This window comes from Populus nigra, chromosome 3, assembly GCF_951802175.1.
Source record: "Populus nigra chromosome 3, ddPopNigr1.1, whole genome shotgun sequence".
NCBI lineage: Eukaryota > Viridiplantae > Streptophyta > Magnoliopsida > Malpighiales > Salicaceae > Populus > Populus nigra.
Genome location: NC_084854.1, coordinates 20621127 through 20645353, shown reverse-complemented (window position 1 = coordinate 20645353; position 24227 = coordinate 20621127). Strand labels below are relative to the sequence as shown.

Genomic DNA, 24227 nt, shown 5'->3' with positions numbered 1-24227 from the left:
AACTTTAACATCATGGTTAGACATAATGCTCCTAGGTAATTAATGGAGCTGACCTATCTTAATTAGATGTGTGGCTATAGTACTAAAATCCTTAACAAATCTCTGATGAAAACTTGTCAAACCATGAAAACTTTTTACCTTAATGATTGAGCTAGTTGTACGCCATTATTGGATAATCCTAACTTTTTTTTCATTCATCACAATACATTTTGCACTAACAACATATCCAAGAAATAAAATCTTTTCTATGTAAAAGTCACAGTTGTTATCAATTACACATTAATTTAATTTTCCTTAAATTTTCAAGAAAACCCATAATTGACTAAAATTAATTGGGACCCAGCTAATTATCTATTATTTTTTTAATTCAAACTTATTCAACCTAAATTAATATTTTTTTAATTATTATCAGTTTCACACAAAATCAAATTTCTTTAAATTTCCAACTTAACCATAAAAATATTTTTTTTAATGATCGATACCCATTAAATCACCCATCATTTCTTCAATTTTAACACACCTAAGTTACAAAATCACATTCAGTTTCATCAAGTGACAAATTAAATTCATATCCCTCAAATCCCAAATAAATCCTAAAATACAAATGATACATTAACACATAAAAAATTATCATTATAAAACAAGTAAAACGCTTAAATACAAAAGCAAACTACAAATACTACAAACAAGTTTCAATAAATTAACTTAAAATATAAATGAGTTACAATAAATATGGGTGAATTTGCTTACTTAGTGGAATGAAGCTTGACAAGAAATTGAACCAATAGAAGGAAGTTGATGTTGTTGGACAGAGGTTGGTCGGTGTTGGCAATTTAGGTGGTTGGATTTGTTCAGAGGGGTTTTAGAATCGATGAAATAGGATAGAGAATGCTGGTATGATTTTAATTAAAGAAGAAAAGAAAATGGAGGGGGGGACTTTTGGGTTTTAATTTCTTTTAAAATTACCAATGAAAATTTCATTGGTAATTTGACAAGTTAGAAATGTTGATGGATTTTTTATTTTATTTTATTATTTCATCATATTAACAACATATCCATACTAGTTTTAATCGTTATGATTATTATTTGACTGACAAGATATGTTTTTTTTTTAATTATGATGCATCAACTTATTTTTTTATATATACTAAAGTTCATGTTTAAAAAGGCTAATGACAGGGTGTTAACCCAATATATCTAAACTTGGTGAAATACTAAGTTCATATAACTTAGGTCTGGCTTGCTTCCAAACCCACATCTTTGGGTTCAACTATGCACTAAGCCCAAAAACAAGTGTATCTAACAAGTTGTCAAACTCAATATTCTTGAGACCAGCTAATTGTTGAGTCCAAGTATATGTGGGTCTGGCGAGTTGCTGAACTCAACATCCTTGAGTTCGACTACCCACTGAACTCAAATACATATGGGTTTGGCGAGTTGCCAGACCTAACATCATTGGGTTCAGCTACGCGTTGAGCCTAAGTGTATATAGATCTGGTGAGTTTCCATACTTAATATTCTTAAGTTCAACTACATGTTGAGCTCAAGTACATATAGGTCTCGCAAGTTGCTAAACTCAACATCCTTGGTTTCATCTATATGTTGAGCCTAAGAATATATAAGTCTGGCTTTCCAGACTCAACATCTTAGGGTTCAGCTACACGCTAAGCCCAAGTAGACGTGGTTCTGACGAGTTCTCAGACCTAATATCATTGGGTTCAACTATGCATTAAGCCTAAGTACATGTGGGTTTGACAAGTTGTCAGACCCAACATCTGTAGGATTAACTATGTGTTAAGCCCAAATATATATGGGTTTCGCAAGTTACAAAAACTAACATCTTTAGGTTCGGCTATACGCTAAGTCCAAGTACATATAAGTGTGGCGAGTTGCAGACCCAATATCTTTGGGTTTGGCTACGCGTTGAGCCCAAATGCATATGGGTCTAGCGAGTTCCCAAACCTAATATCCTTAAGTTCGGCTACGTGCTAAGCTCAATTGTATATAGTTCTAGTGAGATGTTAAACGCAACATCCTTAGGTTCAGTTACATGTTGAGCTCAAGTTCATGTGGATTTGACAAATTATCAGACCCAATATTATTGGGTTCAACTACATGCTGAGCCCAATTACATATGGGTCTAGCGAGGTGTAAGACCCAACAACCTTGGGTTCTGCTACGTGTTGAGCTCAAGTATATATAGGTCTAGGGAGTTGTCAGACCTAGTATTATTGGGTTTAGCTACATGTTGAGCCGAAATACATATAGGTGTAGCAAGTTGTCAAACCCAACATCCTTGGGTTAAAATACATATTGAGCCCAAATGTATATGGATATAAGGAGTTGGCAGACCCAATGTTCTTTAGTTCAGTTATGTGCTGAGTCTAAGTACACATGGGTCTGACAAGTTGTCAGACCCAACATTCTTGATTTTAACTGTGCGCTTAGCCCAAGTACATATGAGTTTGACAAGCTGCCAGACCCAACATCCTTAGATTCAGCTATGTGTCGAGCCCAAGTACATGTGGATCTGATAATTATGTTGAGCCCAAGTACATATGGTTTTGATGAGTTGCTAAACCTAACATCTTTGGATTCTGCTATGCGTTGAGCCTAAGTACATGAGTGTTTGACAAGTTGTCAGACCCAACATCATTGGGTTTAACTATGTGCTGAGCCTATGTGTATATGGGTTATGTGAGTTATCGAACCCAATATTATTGGGTTTAGCTACGTGTTGAGCTCAAGTACATGTGAGTCTGATAATTTACCAAACCCAACATCATTAAGATCATCTATGCAGCTCAGGTATATATAGGTTTGATAAACTGTCAGACTCGTCACTTTTGGACTTGGCATTGTTCCAAATCCAAATGGATATGGGATTGTTGATCATTATAGACCTCATGTTGGGTCACAAAACTTTGTTTGTTTATTCATATGGCTCTTAAACATGAAATATTAAAAAGTCAAGAATAATCATTTCTGTAACCCCTAGATATATAAAAGTTTTATAAGCATCTATTATATTTTCATCCATGTTAATATTATTTAATGAACATATATTTTTTATTAATGTTGTATAGGAGTTTATCTGGATTGATTCGAATTGACTAAATATGCAAACCACTGTAAAATTTGAGAAAATCCTTTTTTATTATGTTTTACTTGCTTAATTCATGCGACTACCATGCCGATTTTGAGGTTGTTCCATGCTACTAATATTAAAAAACTATTTTAATATATTTAAATGCCGATTTTGAGGGTTGTTCAAGCTACTAATATTAAAAAATTATTTTAATATATTTAAAAATATAAACACTTTAAAAAATCACTCTCAACGCAATCACCACACGCAGGCCTTCCACCTTCATAATCTCCTGATTAAATCCAAATTCCATCGTCCCCTGTCCTCTTCCAAATAATAACCAGAAACTGAACAATCGGTTCATCAATATTCCCAATTCGATTAAAATCCAACCCCACTCCAAAAAAAAAAAACATTAATTAAATTAATTAAAGAAAAAAAAAGGCATGATGTCTTCCAAATCATCATCGTTGATTAAACGGGTAACACCCTTGTTCACTTCTTGGATTCGACAGAACCACAGGCTTCTTAGCTCTTCTGCTCTTCGCGAAGCTTCTTCTCTTGTTGATGATTCCATTCACTTGACCGACAATTGCATCCGGGTACTACGCTCATTTGATTGTGTTTTTGTGGATTTATATGTTTGTTTTTCTTTTTGGCTTGTTAATTGTTAATGGACTTTGCTTCAATTTTTTATTTTTTTAAGAGTTAGATAGATAGATAGATAGATATAGATTAGTATGCCCATATGACAGACACCCAAGAATTGGCGGCTAGCAAAAGATTGAAATTTTTGGAACGTCAAATGCTATTTTCACATAATATAATCCCATTGAAAGTCTATTATACAAGAATTTCGTCTGGGTTGCCCCCGCCCCCCGTCCTTTTTTAGGGGTCGCTATATCATGCATGATCTAGAGTGAATCTAAGTGTTCATCCTCATGATTGCGCTGCCACTTTATTACTAGTCTTTGATGCTAGGTTCTGCTTCTTAGCTTATTCTGCTGCTCCTGCATTTCTCAATATTATGGCATCTTCTTTCCTATATCAATGCTTTGTTGGATCTGTATCTGCCTGCAGAGGTTTACTCCTTTTCTTACTGTTTTATTGAATGTTTTTGCTGCTGTCATTTCCCTTTTTTCTTCTTTTGTATGCTGTAATTCAGAGCAAGGGTGATACTACTAATGTGATTAATTCCATGCTGACCTCTTAGGGCCTCCTATTAGTTTTCCTAATTCTAGTTCTGTGCTGTATCGATTTTTTTCCTCCCCTGAACCTCTTCTGTATCTTTGATCAATCCTATTGGTGTGTCCTACAGCTTGGTTTTTTAATCTTATTCAATATATATATATATATATATATATATATAAAACTGCCATTCCCATATCCTTGTTTGGTATCAGTTGGATTTTTAAATCTCTTCAATAAAGCTGTTTTTATTTATGTCACACATATAACTTATTTTATACAAACACATATCAGCCTGTTTCTTTTGCAATTTATTCTAGCTTTTCCATAAAATTAAGGTCTGGTTTGCAGAGACTGAAAGAACTGCAAACCAGTGAAGGATCAGCTAAAGACAAAATGCTTCGTTTGGGTGTGGAAACTGGTGGATGTTCTGGTTTCCAGTATGTTTTTGACTTGGATGATAAAACCAATCCAGATGACAGGTTTTGATGTCATTCTATTTTTTATTTTAATTAATTTTGCAAACACTGTTGCTTTCCAGATTTTGCTTTCTAATTTGGAGAACCATCAAATGACTAATGCATTCACTATTTTTAGTTTTCTTATGTGTTTATCATTTAACTGTATTGTTGCAGAGTTTTTGAGACAGAAGGAGTCAGATTGGTGGTTGATAACATTTCATATGATTTTCTGAAAGGGGCCACTGTTGACTATGTTGAGGAGCTAATCCGTGCTGCTTTTATAGTAAGTAATTCATCTTGTATGTTGCTGATAAATTTTTATATATGTGGGGGTGTGTATTTGTAAATTGTATCGAAGTTAAGAAACCAGGGGCTTTTGATCTTGATGGAAAATGGATCAGTAAATTTTTAAGATGTCATTCAGCAAGCTATGAAATACTTTTCCATGCCTTTTCTATTTGATTTGGGCTAGATTATACTCTCTCTTTTTTCATCAAGGTTGCAGACAAGTGGTGGGGGAGGGTGTTGAGATCACCACGCACACTGGAAAATTGATAATTGTCTTCTACCATTGATACAAAAGCTCCAAGGACATCTGTTTGCTGAAGTTCTTAGTGTGGAAGATACTTATGAGCTTCATATAAACAATTTAAATACTACACAACCTTATATAATGATAACATTATCCATGCAATCTTGCGGTTAGGGTGTTCCTTAAACTTAATTTAACTGTCTGCATCCTTTTCTAGGCCTAAGGTAGGTAATACTTGCCAAATGACAGCCAAGCAATGCATCCATAGTGGCTGTGCTGTAAGAGAGATTTGTGCCTGCATCTGTACAGTCACTTGGATTTGTTAGTTAACATGATTGATAATAAAAGAATAAGGATCTAAAGGAGGGATGTTATCAAAGTGGAGCAATAACATGGTTGGTTGTGTTATGTGGTCGAGCTCATTATTTTGTTTTGCGCAAGTAGCGAGGCGCACCATGTGATATGGTTTAGCTTTGTCAAGAGTGTGGTCTGGCAGAAAAATTGTAGTCTGTCACCTATTGAGTGATATGTGAATTGTATGAATAATGTACTTGTGTTTCTAGATTTAGCTGATTATGTGTCATTTAAAAAATTATATGAATTAAACTGTTCTGGCCTTCTAGCATAGCTGCATCGAGCACTCCCTTGAAAGATATATAAGTTACTGAGGAGATGAGCTTGAACAAACTAGAGCCAGTTTGTACAGATTATAAGATGATATGTGAATTATAATTTACCTAATACGAGGTCCATATCTTTGACTGGCTTTGTCAGAATGTGTGTGTGTGTGTGTTGATTATACACAAGTAATAGCTAAACTACAGAAGATGACTCGTGGTGCCTAACTTGGATGCTCATGCTGGATTTTTCATTCCAATTCATCTTTAATACTCTTGCGTAGCAGGAACTAAATTCTGTTTTCATATGTAGGTGGCCGCCAATCCAAGTGCAGTGGGCGGGTGCAGTTGTAAAAGTTCTTTCATGGTGAAACAGTAATACCTAGAAGCCATTCCGTGTAACTTTTCGACAAGACCTAGAAATCATCATTGTTCTGTGAACATATTGTTGATGTGATTTTTTTTTCAACAGCTATTATTTGAATCAAGCTGTAGTCCCGATTCCCTGTATAATAACAATGTAATGAGAGCTTTTATGCTATACTGTGATAGAACTTATCTAACCATCTCCTCTCGTTAATTGGACACGCTTCATTTAATGATCACAACTGCAGTAACTTTTCAAGATGTGGGAGTTGTTAGGTTTCTTTTTTGCTTTTTGCCTTCATTTTAATTCAAAATTGCCATAGATGAGATTATGTTAATGTTATATGTGCTTGCATTTCATCTGAATTGGTTGTTGTTCGTTTTGATTGTTGTCTTATAATCCTTTACACATCAAGTGAAACATGGAACTCTATTATCATTTTCAGTTTTATTTTTCAGCGGATGCCATTTAGAAGAGGCGCTCCACTAGTCCCAACAAAATGTGTAAAATATGTGTGTTTTTCGATAAGCCTGTAGAATCTGTATTAGAAAGCAAGAAACCATAGCACTGCTGCTTTGAGATTGTGGTTGGGCTTTGAGAATATGGCAGCTTGAGTTGCATATTCTGGCGACGAAAGCCTTGACTTCTGCAATTGGATAAAGAGCGTGGGGATGATTGGGGATGTGAAAATTTGGAGCAGCTGAAAATTGCGTCGACTAAAATGATCGTGAATGCCATGGTTTTTAAGACAATGAGTACGCAAATTATGACAACCTTAAAGCAAGAATTTCACCTCAGCCAGAGGAGTGTTTTGGTCCTTCAAGAGTTTACTCGGATGCGCCATAAATAGATTATAATGGAGTGAGTTGACAATGGCATTCGTGACTGTAACGGGACGTATGGTGATGCCCTGATGCCTGTTGCTCCAGACAAAATTTCTACAAGACCAGCTCAGACGTTAAGGGGGGCAGTACTGTGGGAAGCAAAATAGCTAAAATTGAACCTCTCCTTGTTCCAATCCTTGATGAGCAGAACTTTGGATGAGAGCTTTGATGCAAAGTTTGTTTCAGTTGACTCCTATGTGAATGTATTAGCAATCCAGGTAATTGATAACGGCTCTCTGTTGTTGTTCATCCAGTATTAAAACTGAGGTGTGAATGTAAATGGCAGTGCTAAAATCAGCATCAGAACTAAACACCATGAATCAACCAGTTTGGTTGGATTTTGTTATACAAAGACCGTAGTGTTTCACTTCCCACACTTGCAGTTGGATTATTCAGAACCCAGGGACATAAGAACATGTAAAATGTTTTACAAGAAGTCATCATTCAATGAGTTGTCCACACAAACATGACAGTACTAATGAAGCTCCATACCCAGTACCATGTTGTAACAATTCTGTGTTGGATCTTCTCCCTCCATCTACTCCCAATGAAGCACTTGATTGCGGGGCAATCTGATCACCCAAAAATTGAGAATTTACACCGGAGTTAGACAGAATTGGGGAGAAATCTCTAGGTCCATATATCATATTCCTTCTGTGAATGTTGGCAGCAGCTCTCCTCTCTACTTCAAGAAAGTGGCCAAGAGAAGGAGCATTGTTGTTTGTGTTGACGACATCAGAGCTTAGCCTCGAGCATATTGAGAACATCCATGGTTTTGATTTGTAATTCTTCTGCTCTCGTAAGGTTTCAGTGGTCCTTCCCCTAGTTGATCTTCTAGAGAGCTCTAGAATGCTAGAAACTCCAATGAGACTCCCTAGTGTTAAGCTCTTGTCATGGAAGAAAGATCCAGTGGACTGGAAAGGAACAAAATTCTCCTAGGTCAGTTATTGTCTGTAATTTTGTTCACGAAAGTAAGTTTAAATATCATAGCTTGTTATGCATCTAAAATCAGCTGCTGCGTATTGATTATCTTTCACAAGGCACTAATACAAATATAAAAACTTAAGAAGACCTTCACTCAACAACATTTTTCCTTACAGAATAAAACTAGATTAACGTTGGAGCTAAACTGAGAGATACGAATATATAGTTATGGAAAGACAAGAAATATAATGTGCAAGGTAAACATGTCTCAAAAACCTTTCTGGTGACAGTTATTATCAATTGTTACTGTTAGGCTTTTGCTTTGCGACCCCATTGCAAGCAACTAAATAAATTACTTTGTACATGACAAATTACTTAACAATGGACACCAATGATCATCCTCCCTACCAAGCGTTCAATACAGTGTCGCTTGATTGATGATTGAATTGCACAAAATGAGTTTAAGAGGTAGCATAAATGTATAGGGAAATATGTGGGTGTGGGTGTGGGTGTTCAAATCTAACCCTTTACAGGAGAAATTGGCCAAAAACAGTCAAACGCCATCATAATGGACGAGGTGGAAACAGTAAAAAGTGGTCTCAACCTTTTCTTTCTATTGTATCTTAACTATCAAGTATGATATGAACCCAGAAAATAAGAGAAGTTAGAAATGCAGCGCAAGCAGGTAAAAGAAAGTAATGTTGTGTGTAAAGTTACAACATTTAGGAGATTTAATAGAATGGACTTCATCCATGGAAAATAATAGCAGGAATGGTAGTTAACATGATCTCACCTCAGTATCAAGATCTGTAGAGGAGTCAGTGAAGGAGCTGTTAGAAGCAGTGAGCAAAGTGCTAAAAGAAATTGAACCATTGAAATCTCGATTTCTCACCAACCCAACTCTTGCATTCAGCGGTCTTAGGCCGAGTGGCCACCCATCTTCCTGCAAAATGTTTTGAGTTTGTTTACAGATTTGGAAATGGATATCGCGCACACAGGCTGACAGACAGGCACACAAAAGGGCATTCAGTTTACCTGTTGTTGAGCCTCCATGACCAGGAGTTTGTTCTGCTGTTGTTAATGCCTGCAACTGGGAGTAGTGTACTCTGCCGATTGACGTGCTAGTTACTACTACACTTACTCTGTTTTTCCTTAAATAACTCGAAAGAAATATGTCAGGTCATGTCATGTGTAGCTAAGAATTCTTTAATGAAAAACCAAAGAAAAGAAATGTGCCTCTCCCACATGCTGCCTGCATAACTCTAACTAAAGCATCGCCCCCCTCGTTTAATGAAAATTAAAAAACACACACACTTACACAAGCAAGCATTGGAGGGAGGGAGGGAGGGCAAGGAAAAGAGATTAGTTACCGTTTCTCAGCTGCATCTAGATCTCTGATTGAGTAGACACTGCCGACAGAAAAGATAGTGGAAAAAGGGACGAATTGAAATAATTTTGTACGGAAGATAACGAGGGGAGGGTACATGCAACAGGAGCGGCAGAGGGGGGCTGCCAAACTACTCGTACCTCTCCTTGCTCCTTGGCACCACTTGGCAAGCACTGTGTGACCAAATTATTTTATCTGTATTCCTTATTTTCCTTATCTGTATTCCTTTCTCTTTTTCCTGTTTACCATATTATTTTATTGCCTCGGTAATGTTGTGCCAGTTCACCATCAAGTGTGCAACTTTTGTTCGCTGAGGATATATTTTTTTTTCCGATTCGTGATGGTCCAAGGAAGCCATTTCTTACAAAAGGCACGTTCTCCTTGGTCCTAACACATAACCTAATATTCCAATACATAGGAGGTTGATGCCATTTTAAAGGACTAGAAAATAGAAAAGTAACGTTACATTTCCATCCTTTTTAGGAAATACCTTTTCCTTTTTCTGGTCCCCAGGCTCGTTGATCCTGTTGTAACTCAGTGCAACTCCACCAGCATCTAGTTATCCGCTCCTCGATGATGAATAATAAATTGTTGCTGAAAAAGGCTGCTGCTCAAGCATAAAATTTCCTAAATCCACCGTTACAACCATGTTTAGAGGAGCAATAGGATTGTTCGCTCTATATGTCAGAGAGAAATTTAGAGTGATGCAAGGGAGCAGGGATGTAACAGATAAGTTCTTATTCACCCACATATAACTAAACCATAAACTTCTCAATCCTTGAAAAAAGATCATGTGAAATGACTTCAAATATTACAAGGGCTCCTTGGTACATTGAAGCAATTTTAAGCGTGAAATTCCTCTTGATTCTCCGGCTCCCTAAATCTTTTCAAAGTCTGACAAGGTTTACAATTGTTGGCCAATTCTATGATTATACCGAGGGGTACAATGCATGACTATACTTTCTGGTGAAACTTGTTCGCACCAGGACGATATTCTCCGATTCCAAGAAGGTCCTGCAAATTTGTAAACATATGTTTGCACTTTCAAAATAAAAGATTGGCAATACATGTTATAGAAACAAACAATTTACTGGCAATGTTTGGATGTTATATGTGGCCATTCCTTAAGGAAACTATGCATGAAAAATCGATTTCATATAGACCGGCTTTGAAAGACACAAACATGGATCCAAATGAACAAGTGCAAGGGCTGTTGAATTGTGCTGTATTCATAGCATCATTGAAAGGCACGTCTTCTTTCTCATTGTTTCTGCTGTTATTCCCCTTTCATAAGGTTAATATAAATGGTATCCTTTAAGAGACAGTGAGCGTGATTTTTCTTCCTGGGTGTGAGAGGATTTACAAGGGATAAGAGCTTCGGTTTGGGACTAAATCGGAGTGAACTTTTGTTGTAATGTGTTTTTCGTCTTTTCTCATAGTTAAGAAACAGCAAAGGACATGGATGTCGGCAGGTTATTGCCAAACAATGAAACGGTTTTGCAGTCTTGTGAGTTTCTGTAATGTTATTTTATTTCATGCTCAATCATCCCTGTTGAAAAGCAGGTCTATCAGCTCTTATAACACTCCAAAAAAATCATCCCTGTTGAATATGGATGCTGTGAAACTTAAATGGGTAAAGAAAGTAAGACATGTTAGGGTCATTGAAGCACCGTGCTTCTGATTGTCAATTAGTGCAAGGGATGGAACAACATAGAGCTTTAAGTAATGGGACAAGACTAGACCAAACTGAAAGGCAGATGCAAGAACAAAAAAGACTAGCACTCTTATGTAAACTATGATGAATTCAAAAAAGCAACGAATAATTAAAAAGCATTACAAAGCCAGAAAGGATACAACACATATTAGCACTTCTAAGCCAGGCTATGTTTTGTTATGTAATTTACTGTCATCCCATCATTTAATCAATAAGGTTGTCACTCTGACAAATTCATGGTTGCATGCAGGTTTTTGCTAGTTTACAAAATCATGTTTTTACTGGACAGAACAGCAAATTGGGAGTGGGAAAAGAATTATAACAGAGAACATGAAACAATGTTATATCTACTTATATGGATTCAGAACTCAAGGTTAGAAACTGGAAAGTTTATGATGCATGAAATTAATTTTCGACAAACTTGAAACCGTTGCTTAAAAATTTACAGAACCATTCTTCAATTGGGCTAAAGTTAATATGATTTTAGCATGCAAAAGGTTTTCCACTCTTTACTTGGAAGTTTATGATGTTCACAAAACTTCTGTGCTCTGATTATGAGTTCAGCTAAATGAAATTTGACCTCAACAGAGTTTAAGACTTTCTGTAGCCTACTGGTTTCTTGTTAATAATTTAATATTTAACCAAACTCCCAAAATCAAATAAAAGGAGAATAAAAATTAAAGACATCATGGAAACCTATGTGATAAGGCTGTAAATGAGCAGGGCTGGTTCAAGCTTTTATCCAAGCTTGATTCAGCACTTGATTTTGGAATTTGGGAAAAGATTAACTTCATCAAAGCTTATTAACTACATTTCACAAGTAGAATTTAGCAAGGGGAGCAAGTACTTCATGAAAGAAGCAGTAGGGAGTGAGCCATACCTGACAGGCTTTATTTTTTGCTCTGGTTTCCGCTGTACTTGGAATATCATGATTTGGTTTTAAGAATCTCTTCTCACGCCGATCACATGAACCCCATCCATCAGAGAACCTACCACCCCTAGTAATGAGAGAAATAAAAACCACAAGAAGAAGAAGGTTATGGCTATACTCTCAATTTATATGCGATTGTTCAAGGAAGCACAAAAACATACTGCATATAGGCCCGAACCACAAATTCTGCACGCTGAACATTTCGGTTGTCGTCAAATTCAATGGTCCTGTCTTTGATTTCATAAGAGAGATTGAAGTAAAATGATATCTTCCTCCAACCTACACAACATATTGTTTGACCCAGTGTTAGTCTTTCATTCTATCATAAAGTATTCAGCGCAGAGACAGAGCAGGAGATTGAATCCTTTACCTGACTTCTTGATGAACGGATTCCCAGAAATCATGGTGATATCAGATTTCTCCAAAATCTGTATACCTAAGAAATTTGATATCAATTATGAAGCAAAAACACAAACACATTGAAAGCAAAAGAAAAGGAAAACAATTACCGCCATAGCTGCGTTCTGATAGTCTTTAAAAAGAGAAACGGTTGGAAACCTTCCATCCAGGCAATGCCTCGTCATAGCATCCTTCTCCTCCATCTCCAAGGCCACGGGAGAAACTTCGGATGCGATGTGCGGTGACAAATATGACTCAGGAGAGTAATACGACGAAGTTTTGAGAATCGGAGTCCTAACCACAGCGAGATGGCTGCTGGTACCTTCGCTGACCTCGGAGGAGGACGCGCAGGATCTGGCGATTTTGGGAGCGCGACGATAGGGATCGGAATAGGGGGAGTTATTATTAAAATGGGATCTGCGAGGAGGAGGAGGTGGTGGTGGTGGTGATGGAGATTGAAATTTGGGGTATTTGCGAGACTTGGAGGAAGAGTGAGAAGCCTCCGCCGAATCGATTACGGCCCACAATGCGTCGTCGTCGAGGTCTTTGTCGTCGAATGAGTAAGAAACAGGTGAAGCGGAGGACATTTGGATTGGTTCAGGGTTTTTCAGGAGGCTAATAGAGGAACGGATTCATATCATGGGTTTTAGTTGAGTCGATCTAACTATGACTATGGATTTGGAGGCTGTGGTGTGGGAAGGAAAGAAAGAAGGAAGCTGGGAGGGAGGGAGATTCCTTTTTTAATTGAATTCAAAATGGATGGTTTTTGTTTTTATTTTTTACATTATTTTTTTTAGGTAAAGTCTGTGACTATACTTATATATATTTAAAAAATTATAAACTCAGCTTATTTTATTTTATTTTATTTTATTTTTTGCACCTGAATGGAGTAAAGATATTAGATTGAGGTAAAAAAATTTTATAAATATTACATATATTCATGAGTTGAGTTTATAATACTAATTTTAATGGGTTTGTATTTAAAAATAAACCTACAACATGGATTGCATATATCATGCCGCCATCATCCATAAATTATAATTACATCTCCTTCTTTTTAACAAATAGACAAATTATTTTTTTTTATTGAATTGAATAAATAAAATATAAAGCTCACTAATAAAAACTTTAAAGTCAAAATATTTCTAAATAAAATAAAAATAAAAATTCTGACTACAAACTATCAAATATAAACATTAAAGGAATATATATTTTACGGGTTAGGTCAAGTTGACCAGGTTTCAGAAATTTTGACTCGCCACCTAACTTGTAGTATCTATTTCTTAGGTTTTTTTGACCTATTAGCATTTGTAATATCCAAATTATCTGATTTTGATAGGTTAAGTCGGATTAGATAATGTAAATATTACATATGGGTCAGTTTTTTTTTAACACTCCCAACTAGTTTTATTGTCTACCCATACTATGTTGTGACTTGTATGTAAATGAACCTGTAACATAAAAGATGCAAGTGTAAATCGGTGTTATTAATATTTTTTTAATATCATGAATTTTTTTAATTGAGAATGGAAGTGATAACGTGTGGACTTAATAAAATAAATCAAAAAATATATGAGTTGATAAACCATAAAAAGAGATATAAATATTGGTTCAAGACTAAAGCAGAAATGTGGTATTCCTTGTAATATAGAAAAGATAGATGTAAATATTTAACCTTGTGATGCGGAACACTATTCAAAATTATTTTTATTTTATTATATAAAAATTAAAATAGATATTTATAAAAAAATAGCAATCATTAAAATTCTAGAGGGGAAAAAGTTTTATTCAAATTTTCTTCTTTCATTTATGTAATTTTTTTTGTTCTGACAATGATAATTTTTTTTTATTTGCAGTATGGTTTATTGAAGAAAAACTAATGGCATTTAAAACATATTCATTAAAATTCTAATGACTTGAATCAGAGAGAAACAAAATAATATTTTTAATAAAAAAAACATCATTTTCTTATTCATGTATTTCTTTTTATATTTTGAAAAAAAATTTATTAGAAGTGTTTTTTTTCAAATAAAAACTTATTCTGACCATGAAAATAAGTTTTAATAAAAAAAATAAAAAGGCATGAATCGATACTTTTACACACTTTTATGAATAAATCTAAGAATAATTATATATATATATATATATATATATATAATAACAAAATAGATATTGTATTCTTATTGGATATTAATGAGGAGGTTTTAAAAAAATTGCATATAAGGTTATTATATAATTATTTATAAAGAATATTACTATAAAAAATGTTCTTGAAAGCTATGATATTATTGGATTATTTTTTAATGTCATTTTAATAAATTGATTTAAAAATAATTTTATTCTAAGAGAAAAAAACCAAGGATTGCTAAACAAATAAATTAAGCATACTTGGGTTTGCAATGATGGGCTCACACGCCTAGACCAAACTAATAAGTCTAGGCAGTGCATAGATCTAAAAGGCCTAACTGGCTTTCTTTTGTTTTTTTTTAAAGGATGAACTATTTTTTAGAAAGACCATAGATCATTCACTAGTTAAAATTATGATCATTAAAAAATCAAGCCTTTTACTTATTTTTATGTACATAAATGTTTTTATTAGGTTGAGTTAACATCAATCAATAGAATGTGAAGTTTATTTTTCTAAATAAAATAATTAGAAAAAATAAAAACTTTGAATAATTTTAATTACAAAAAAACACTAAAAAATCTCCGTGTTTTATTATACATCTAGACACATGTTATTGAATTGAAACAATAAAATGATTTTTTTATCCTTTTCAAACAAGATCATTTAACTAGTTATTCAGGGCAAAATGAGTTTTTTATAAGATCCATTTGTCATTACCATATTAATTAGGGACAAATCGATCCTTTAACATTTTAGATGCACAATAAAATGACTTAAATATCTTTAAAAACAAAAAAAAATAAAGTTAAGGTCAAGGTGTTTTTTGATCTTTTAATGTTTTAATTGCACAGTGAAATGATTACATAGCTCTTAAAGGCTAAAAAAACTAACATCTAAGAGCTTTTTATTTTATTTTCATCTTGGTTTTTTTTAGTTATAATTCATTTGAATAAGGGACAACTCAGTCTTTTAATAAACATAAATAGAATTTGAAAAAAAAAAAGTGGACCCAAAAAAGACTCACACATGTGGGCTTGTCTTTGGTGGCCTAGTGTGTCTGGGCTTAGAAAAACCCAAGCCCGTGGGCTTTACACCTATCTCCTCCGTGTTTTTCACTTTAGTCCTTTCTCTTTCAATCTTTTCCATTCCTTAATAGTTTTAGCTAAATTAACCTTTAATTAGGTCCTTAAATCATGAATTTTTTATAAACAAAAAAAACAAAAAAAAGGATGGAAAAAAAACTCAAAGACATAATGAATCCAAAAATATTATAATTATTATCCAAAAACATATTTTTTGTTTTTTTAAAAAATAAATTTCATATATATAAAATATATAAAAAAACAACTGCTATCTAAAAAATGCTAAATAAACAAAATAAAAAAAATCAAAGAGAATGGATATTAATTTAAATATAGATTAAAAAATTATTTAAATAAATACATAATAAAAGAAGGTGTCCATTAAAAAGGGTCATTTTTTAAATTAGTGAAAAATTATATAGAAAGTAAATAAAAAAATTAAATAACTGTTGAAGGATATAACTAAAAAAACATGAGCTTACAAAAAAAATCAAGCAAATATAGACAAATCTTCTAAACCCGTAACTCATGAAATTCTAGATCCGAACTCAAATAGAAAGCTAAATTTCTTACTAACTTAATGTTAAATGATGAAACCAGAAAAAAATAAATAATAAATTCTCTAAAGTAAAAAAGAAAAAAAAATAACAGTCGAAAGAATGAGGATTAAATTTGATAAAAATAAAAATAGAGGATGAAATCGAAAAAAAAGTTTAATCATAAAATTAATTCTAACAAAACAAATATCAATCAAAAGAATGAGACCAAATCTAAAATATAAAAAAATTGAAGGAGGATAAAATTAAAAATAAATTTTAATTTTATAAACTACTTCAAATAAAACAAATAACAATAAAAAAAGGACCAAATTTAAAGGAAAAAACAATTTGAAGGCTTTCTTTGAGGATTTATAGGGTCATGCGTGAAAATTGAGAAGAAGAGTGAAAAGAAGAAAAAAAGAAGAAGAAAGGGCTATTAGCGCCAAACAAGAGTTTCAGTCACTATACAAGAAGATTTGAACACTACCCTTAAAGTTGATATTTGGCTGCTAGGCGACTCCACTTGTGTCGCCTAAACAGTGCGGCCACCACTCATGTGTTGATGCGTGTTTTTTTTTTAATAATATTTATAAAATTACAAAACTTGCTCCTATTAACTTAATAATAAGAAAAAAAAATCTGAATGAAAATACAAAATTATCTCGGGAGTAAGTTAAAAAAAAAATCCACTTTAAAAGGTGTTTAGATTATTTTAATGTGATTACAAAATTAAAAAATTTGAAAACACCCATGTATGTTAGCCTTAAGAAATTTTGAATTTAGGAATATAATAATTATTTTACTGTGCAATATAAAATTGAAAAGACATAATATCCCACTTTGAATTTGACATTGAACAATGGAATTATAGAGTCACAACCAATAATTAGTTTTAAAATTTTATTTGTGAAGAGCGAAAGGTATTTCACCATGCGTTGCTACCGTGAAATAGCCACGCCTTTAAAAGGTTTGTTAATTTGCTCTCATGCTTTAATCTTTGACCTCCAAGTTGTTCAACAAGTTCTGTTACGAATGATGCCCTGTTTTTTTCCTTTGCTGAAACCCACAACAGAACAGCTGGTAAAAGATAAAAGAAATGTTTGAAACATTTCAAGTTCATTATGAATCAGATGGATAAAAAAGATAAAACTAATTGATACCAACCACTTTGATTGATATGATCGAGTTCGGCATTTACAATAAGAGGTCTTTCATTGTTTTAACTCTGCTCTGCTATAACATTTCTGCCGGCACAGATCATGCTTGAAGCATAAGCTTTAAAACCAAAATTATGATTCTATTTTCACTAACAATACAAAAATAGCATATGTCATGCATGCTTCAAAATAGGTGCGCTTGGCGGCCAATCTTTCGAGGCAACCCAAAATTTTGATAAGTCCTGATTTCGCCTCCTAATGTAGCTGTCACAATCACCAAGCCCCATGCCGTTGCTTGGACAGTTTGGTTCCCATGGCTACCTCCATCGAGCCATAACCAAGAGGAAGACCAAGAGGAAGATGGAGTAGGAGCAGCAGAAATAGAAGGTGAATCACCGTATCTTATTGAAGAAGAGCTTGAAGCAAATAACTCTCCAAGTCCAGAATCCGAATGAGAAATTAGAGACATGTATTCGTCAGGAGGAGTATGAGATGTATCTATGCTGTTTTTCCTTGGAAGAGGTGGCAGTTGTCTCTTGCTGTTCTTAACTGGAGAGTTCTCTTCTCTAGTGGGCGACTCGTTGGCTGAAGGTGGGAAATGTCTCTTACTGTTTACAGCTGCATCTTCTTTAGTGGGAGAAGTGCTGGCCGATGGTGGTTGTGAGGGGGCGGAAGATCGTTTTGATTGCCTTTTAGAATGCAACTGCAATGGTGGGGGATCACCCTTTACTGTACCATTCCATGGGATGGCTACTGACACATCTCTGCACTGGAAGCTTTCATGAGATCGAGTATTGATCACACTCTTGCCTTTTCCAGTACCTCCTCGAGGCCGAGGCTCTTCTCGCTTCCAAATGTATACATGGGAATCTTCACTGGCACTTACCACGTATTTTCCATCTGAACTAAATGAAGCTGAAATTTGGCTGTTGATATTTCTAAAACCTGTAAACAAGCAAACATTTACATTGGAATATGCCTGATTTAGTAGACAGAAACAAGTTGTTATTCGCTAGATTAGAAAGAAAAGCACATGCTTTTAATGCCTTGGGCCATACCTCTGAATTTATGAACAACTTCTGAACCATCCAAAATTCGTACACGGGAATCAGCAGAGGTAACGAGCACTTCAGATGGATTCCCTGGGGAAAACTACCAAGGTACGAACTTAATCATTTTGCATGTAATGTACACAGAAATGTAAATGAACTGCACAAAGGAAATATGATTTTCTTTGATATAACAACAAGGTACTGATGGGTTACCTGGAAACCAGTTATTTTCTTTGCTTGAGACCGCTTCTTGTTCTGAACATCCACACATTCCATTTGGCTCAACTTGCAATCTGTTCACCAAATCAATGTACTTAAATTGTTCAGAAACCATAAACAGAAGAATAAATTGGTAGAAATGGTAATTCCATGGTTGTGATTTCGAATTCAATCATGGTACAGGAACAACTGCAGGTATTAAATTATTATCCTGGATACAATACATGTCTGTTTTAAAAAAATAATGTATCACAGCAATACATACCCTCCGCGTTATACATCCGACAACTTCCTTTATGTGAACCGACCAAGGCACCCTGGAATTACAGAGGACATAGGAAGTACCGAATCGTCAAGAACAAAATCAAGTCACATTTATCTATGCTTGTATGCTCATGAACTTATCAATTAAACAACACAGTATATGTGATGAGAAGTCGCTAATTAGCTGAGTGAACTTAATAGAGGATTTGTGATTTTGGTATAGAAGAACAGAACTTCAGTGTGGAAAAAACTGAAAACTTATTTCAGCACTGAGCCGGCTTCCCTTTACAGTGTTAGTTTGCAAGCTCAATTCTGCCTCTGAAGCCAACAATGACGGGAATATACAAACTCTGGATAAAGTGCTTCCATAGAAAATCTAGTGATGCAAAAGCCAAAAGGGAGCATAGCTAGACCTGGCCATCAGGAGTGTAGCAAACAGCAGTGACCATTTCATGAAGATCTGTCCAGTCCACCAGTTGTCGATCAGGTATGCTCCAGATTCGAACTTTTGCATCAAGGGAGCCACTTATGAAATATCTCTCATCCATTGGATTGAACTGGATGCAAGTCACTAGCAAGCCAAACCCACACACCTTAATCATTGTGGTAGAAAACAAAACGCATGCAGTAAGGTCCAAAAGAGCAAGTGTGTACATCATACCATAATCATTATGTGCAAACAACTTTAGACAGCTCTTCGTTTCCATGTCCCATAACCTAACAGTTTTGTCCATTGAGGATGACAGCAGCAGCTGTAAATCCATAAAATTGCCTACAGGTTAAGTATAACATGTTTATGGGATGTGAGGAAACAATATTTCCTAATTAGTATGGCAAGGGTTACTTCATTATTTTAAAGTAGTCGAATTTCGAAAATAGGAATAACCTTTATGTAGGTTGATCTTCACATCATCAGACTTGAAATAGGTTTGAATTTATACTAAAATTGAAAAGCCAGAGCAATCATCTCATTCTTCTGTTTTCTCTAGATTCTAGAAAAAAATGTGTGCTTCTATAAACTACTAACAGAGAATGTTATGATTCTAACCTGAGATCTGGACCAGGACAAGTCCAAGACATCATCAAGATGACCTGTGAAAGAGCAGACTGGTTTCTCGGATAGAGAAAACACAGTTTCTGGCACATGGACGTACTCCGGAATTGGATTGCCTTTCCTGCTAGAGGAAGCCTTCCACTTTTTCTTCCTCTCCGATGACATTGGTGTAACCTCTCCTAGGCTTGGAGTTGAGCTACATAATGATGGATGAAGTGGGGTAAGATTTCCATCATGCAATGACATAACTTCACATTCTTGCACTTCCCAAATATGAATAATCCTATCTTCACCCCCACTTGCAAGAAATCGAGCATCTGAACTGAACCTAATAGTCCAAATTGATCCTTGGTGAGCCTGAATCTCTTGACACAGATGCAAAGCACTTAGCTCCTTGTACGATTTCCCTGTCTGCCTAACCTTTATCCATCCAGATGAGGCAGAGTTTTTGCTCAATTTTGGCTCCTGTTTTGGATCCTGAATTCTTGACGATCCGCTCATAGACATAGAATAAGCCACCCCTTTTATGTTTTTCAAAAGAGCCGCCCCCCTTCTTTTGCTCATTCTCAAACTCTTAGAAAGGTATGAATTAGCACTAATTTTGCGATCATTTCCCTCATCAGTAACGTTCAATCTAGAAACATTTTCTCTCCGCATCAGCTCCTTGACAACCGGTGAATGGCCAACGCACTTTTCGAATTCCTCCATCGTCAATTGCTTTCCTGTTTGTAGATCACTGAGCCTATTCCACATCCCATCTTGATCATACTCGTTAACAATAAATTCTTTTCCAGTATCCAAATTCTTTATCAAGAAAAACGCCCCAAACCGGCTATTTGATATTATTGAAGTTAGTGCACTGCTGTGGGCAACTGGGCGTTCTTTTCGTGCATCCTTGGGTGAGAGTCTGTTTGAATCCTGAGATGGAAATATTCGACCATGAGACACAATTATCATTGACGACGTTCTTGTAAGTCGTTGCTTTGAGATCAACCCAAGTAATTCTTCTTTTCTTTTCCTGTCAACAGAAAATGATTCTATATCACCGTCAGACCTTGAACGCACAAGTAGAACGGCCGGTAGCGGTAGTGAGGGGGAAGCATCCTGTTTGGAGTCTCCAATGTGATCATGATCAATAGTAGAATTATCACCGTCGATGACAACAATATTTTTATTGGTAACATCACGCATCAAGCCTTTACTTGCCATTTTAAGAAGCTCTTTATTGCTATTCAAACCCATTCCTTGAAGGAGACGCTTCCGACGTTCTGTAATGGATCCAGGGGCTGCCATCCAGATATCATAATCTGGGGACACGGAAGCAGAGTACTTGGGGGACAAGGTAGCAGCGGCAGCTGCATAGTTCCGGAATTCAGAAGTGGAGAGGGAAGAAATGGCGGAGGCAAATGACATACGAGTGTCATCAAAGTCATCGTCTTCATCGGAACCAGAAGAATTCAAGTCGATAGGAACAACAGAGGAGAGGCGGTCGTAGGTTTCAAAGAAACGGTCATCGTCATCATGATCATGATCGCCCAGGGCATCCCAGTTCATGGTAAGCGTTCTCTTTCGCTCCATTTTGGCACATTAATATATTGGACACCAACTTCTGTGGGGTTTCCCAAGAAAAAAAAAGGGGGGAGCAAAGAAGGAGCTGCAGGGAGGGAGGATTGAACGAACAGGAGGCGGAGTGGAGTGGGGCTGGGCGGGGTGGGAATGGAAGAGAGGAAAACAAGGAGGGTGCAGTTGGCGTTTTGGGTTTTTTAAGACAAAGGAAACGGTCAAATTAAGGGTGTCATTGCCTTATTATTACATCTCTTCACGTCGCACGTAGGTTTATCATTATTCTCGTGCGTTCCCTTCACAGTTCATGAATTCCTGTTGGGATTTGCAAAGCTCTAGTTTACACGTTCCCTTTTCTAGTCTTTTGGAATTACTACAAATCAGTCCCAGACTTATTTTCTACTAGCAATTAAGTCCTCAAACTTTCAAATCCTGCTAATTTCATTCCTTTAATCTATCCACTCGCATGTCAGTTTAAATTGGTTTTAAAATACGGAATAATATCCTTATGATATTATATTCCGACTAAATGCTTAAGAAAAAACATAAATTGAATTTTTTTCCTTGTTCATTTCCAAAGTAAATTACATTGATATGATCTTTTCTCATTTGATTTGTACAAGCAAATACCTTTTTCATGTAATAAATTGAAAGACTATGATTAAATTAATGAAATAAAATAAAATAATGACAATTAAATTGGTTGAAAGACTATGATTAACTTAATAAAATAAAATAAAATAATGACAATTAAATTGGTTTTTATATCATTTTTTCATGTTATCAAGTTAAAGAAATTATAAAAGATTTCATGCCATTATGCCCTTGTACCAATAAAGTATCTTTATACCCAACTTTATATAATAGTTATAATAATTTGTAAATAAATATATACATATTAATATATTTAAAAAAATATAATATTTTATATTTACACATGCGAGAAAAAATGTGTTCAACTATAAAAAAAGTTAAAATTACAAAGGTAAATTGATGGTTACTTATTTGTCAATTAACAAAATAAGAAATGATTTATTTACACCATTTTAAGCATGTAATTTAAAAATACAATATCATAGAAATTTAAGCTAATAAAATTGAGTTTAATAATTCAATTGTATGGTAAGAAAGGAAATGGAAGCGACCTTGTTAGACCAAAACAAAGCATACGGAAAAATTAGCAGGGATATGAAAACCGGGGACTGCTCTATAAACTGATATATAGTTTGGGGACTGATTTAACCTTTTCATTTTTTTCCTCTTCGGCACGTAGCTTTGCTTTATTTTGAAGGTCAACGCCGGCTCAAGTGGTCTATACGTCTTTCGATTTTTTTGCTAATGAACCAACAGGCGGCTAGTTGGAGCCACGAACGATGAAATTGGGCTGGATTTTGAGGCTTCACTAGCTCTACGCTGCCCAATCGTATTCCCATTTTATTATTCGCCATCTCCACCTCCCATTTTGGTTTATTTTTAGGTTATGTGCAATTTGGCCTTCCATCGCGGTTTTTAAAATCAATCTTTATTTAATTTTATTACAATGGGAATTGATATTTGCAAGAAAAGCAATGATGAAAATTCTAAAAATAAATATATTTTATTATATGAATTTTCATTTTTTTATTAATGCATCTTTTTTAATAAAAAAAATAAAATTCATAAAAATAATTATTCATAAAAATCTCAATAATTTGAGTGAAGAGGGGAAAAAATTACATCTCTTCAATCAAAACTCTCTTTCCTTATTCTTTTATTTCTTTTTTGTTTTGATGAAAATATTTTTTTTATGAGAGTTATCACACCGTGACGAATATAAGACTCTTCAAAATTAAGGGGGGAGTAAAAATAATAAATTTACCACCTAGTAGTTAAATAAAACTAGAAATCTTAAAATAAACACCAATATTAGAAATTCAGATACCAAGTTAATTATGTTTAAAAGAAGATGATCGTCACCCATACTGTATCCTTTCAAATAAAAGGTTATCTTTATTAAATGTTTTCTTTTATGTTTATTTTATGCATGTTGTTAATCATCTAAATCTATTTTTAACCTATTTTTTATGATGTATCTTATGATATTTATATTTTTTTTAAAAAAAAAAGATGTTGAAAACTTGTTAAGAAATTTAACGTTAATATCTAAAAATAGAAGATTTTATTAATGTGGGAATTATAACAAATATTTTTGTTATGTTAATCTCTAAAGGTAGGAGATTTCATCAATTAAGAAAATTTAATAAAAAAATAACCTTAATCCCTAAAAATAGAAAATTTCATTGATTTTGTAAATTTTAACAAAGATTTTGACGTCAATCTCTAAATATAGGATATTTTGATGATTTTGGGATTTTAACAAGAATTTTGACATTAATTCTTAAAAATAAAAGATTTTGTCGATTTGGAGATTTTAATGAAAATCTTGAGTTTTTGATGAAATTGGGCATCAATCCCTAAAAATTGAAAATTTCATCGATTTTGGATTTTTTTTAAAAAAATTGATATTAATTTCTAAAATTAGAAGATTTCCTCGATTTTGGGTTTAGACAAAAAAAGATGTTGACGATAATTTCTAAAAATAAAATATTTCATTGATTGTTTTTGAATTGGGATAGAAAATTTTGATATTAATCCTCAAAAATAAAAGATTTTGTTGATTTAGGACTTGGATGAAATA

The 24227-nt window shown here is 34.4% G+C and overlaps 4 protein-coding genes across 4 annotated transcripts; 1 reads left to right on the top strand and 3 right to left on the bottom strand.

The window, feature by feature from the left end:
* Positions 1-3331: 3331 nt before the first annotated feature.
* On the top strand, positions 3332-6449 carry LOC133688526 (iron-sulfur assembly protein IscA-like 2, mitochondrial). The gene is made up of 4 exons (XM_062108024.1): positions 3332-3690; positions 4628-4758; positions 4912-5020; positions 6200-6449. Exons 1-4 carry the CDS (start codon positions 3535-3537, stop codon positions 6263-6265), a joined length of 462 nt encoding a protein of 153 aa, XP_061964008.1. The 5' UTR covers positions 3332-3534; the 3' UTR covers positions 6266-6449.
* Positions 6450-7453: 1004 nt separating this feature from the next.
* On the bottom strand, positions 7454-9604 carry LOC133688603 (uncharacterized). The gene is made up of 4 exons (XM_062108143.1): positions 9432-9604; positions 9097-9212; positions 8855-9004; positions 7454-8051 (listed from the first exon to the last, which is right to left on the bottom strand). Exons 2-4 carry the CDS (start codon positions 9112-9114, stop codon positions 7578-7580), a joined length of 642 nt encoding a protein of 213 aa, XP_061964127.1. The 5' UTR covers positions 9115-9212; positions 9432-9604; the 3' UTR covers positions 7454-7577.
* A 561-nt stretch (positions 9605-10165) lies between these two features.
* Positions 10166-13267, bottom strand: LOC133688602 (uncharacterized). Its single transcript, XM_062108142.1, has 5 exons — positions 12603-13267; positions 12464-12521; positions 12255-12372; positions 12043-12160; positions 10166-10462 (listed from the first exon to the last, which is right to left on the bottom strand). Exons 1-5 carry the CDS (start codon positions 13077-13079, stop codon positions 10403-10405), a joined length of 831 nt encoding a protein of 276 aa, XP_061964126.1. The 5' UTR covers positions 13080-13267; the 3' UTR covers positions 10166-10402.
* Positions 13268-17356: 4089 nt separating this feature from the next.
* Positions 17357-21688, bottom strand: LOC133690379 (uncharacterized). The gene is made up of 7 exons (XM_062110657.1): positions 19982-21688; positions 19595-19685; positions 19347-19504; positions 18935-18986; positions 18664-18743; positions 18457-18550; positions 17357-18343 (listed from the first exon to the last, which is right to left on the bottom strand). The coding sequence occupies exons 1-7, from the start codon at positions 21563-21565 to the stop codon at positions 17583-17585; spliced, it is 2820 nt and encodes a 939-aa protein (XP_061966641.1). The 5' UTR covers positions 21566-21688; the 3' UTR covers positions 17357-17582.
* Positions 21689-24227: the final 2539 nt, after the last annotated feature.

What these genes read in the sequence shown, in the direction of transcription:
- LOC133688526 (XM_062108024.1), top strand. Translation starts at nt 3,535, where the DNA reads ATGATGTCTTCCAAATCATCATCGTTGATTAAACGGGTAACACCCTTG. An exon ending in TGACCGACAATTGCATCCGG is followed by an intron (nt 3,691 to 4,627) that starts GTACTACGCTCA and finishes TCTGGTTTGCAG; the next exon opens with AGACTGAAAGAACTGCAAAC. An exon ending in AAAACCAATCCAGATGACAG is followed by an intron (nt 4,759 to 4,911) that starts GTTTTGATGTCA and finishes GTATTGTTGCAG; the next exon opens with AGTTTTTGAGACAGAAGGAG.
- LOC133688603 (XM_062108143.1), bottom strand. An exon ending in CTACAGATCTTGATACTGAG is followed by an intron (nt 8,052 to 8,854) that starts GTGAGATCATGT and finishes GTTCCTTTCCAG; the next exon opens with TCCACTGGATCTTTCTTCCA.
- LOC133688602 (XM_062108142.1), bottom strand. Translation starts at nt 13,079, where the DNA reads ATGTCCTCCGCTTCACCTGTTTCTTACTCATTCGACGACAAAGACCTC. An exon ending in ATCAGAACGCAGCTATGGCG is followed by an intron (nt 12,522 to 12,602) that starts GTAATTGTTTTC and finishes TTAGGTATACAG; the next exon opens with ATTTTGGAGAAATCTGATAT. An exon ending in GTGGTTCGGGCCTATATGCA is followed by an intron (nt 12,161 to 12,254) that starts GTATGTTTTTGT and finishes TCTCATTACTAG; the next exon opens with GGGTGGTAGGTTCTCTGATG.
- LOC133690379 (XM_062110657.1), bottom strand. Translation starts at nt 21,565, where the DNA reads ATGGAGCGAAAGAGAACGCTTACCATGAACTGGGATGCCCTGGGCGAT. An exon ending in GCTACACTCCTGATGGCCAG is followed by an intron (nt 18,987 to 19,346) that starts GTCTAGCTATGC and finishes CTGTAATTCCAG; the next exon opens with GGTGCCTTGGTCGGTTCACA. An exon ending in AGAAAATAACTGGTTTCCAG is followed by an intron (nt 18,551 to 18,663) that starts GTAACCCATCAG and finishes GTACCTTGGTAG; the next exon opens with TTTTCCCCAGGGAATCCATC.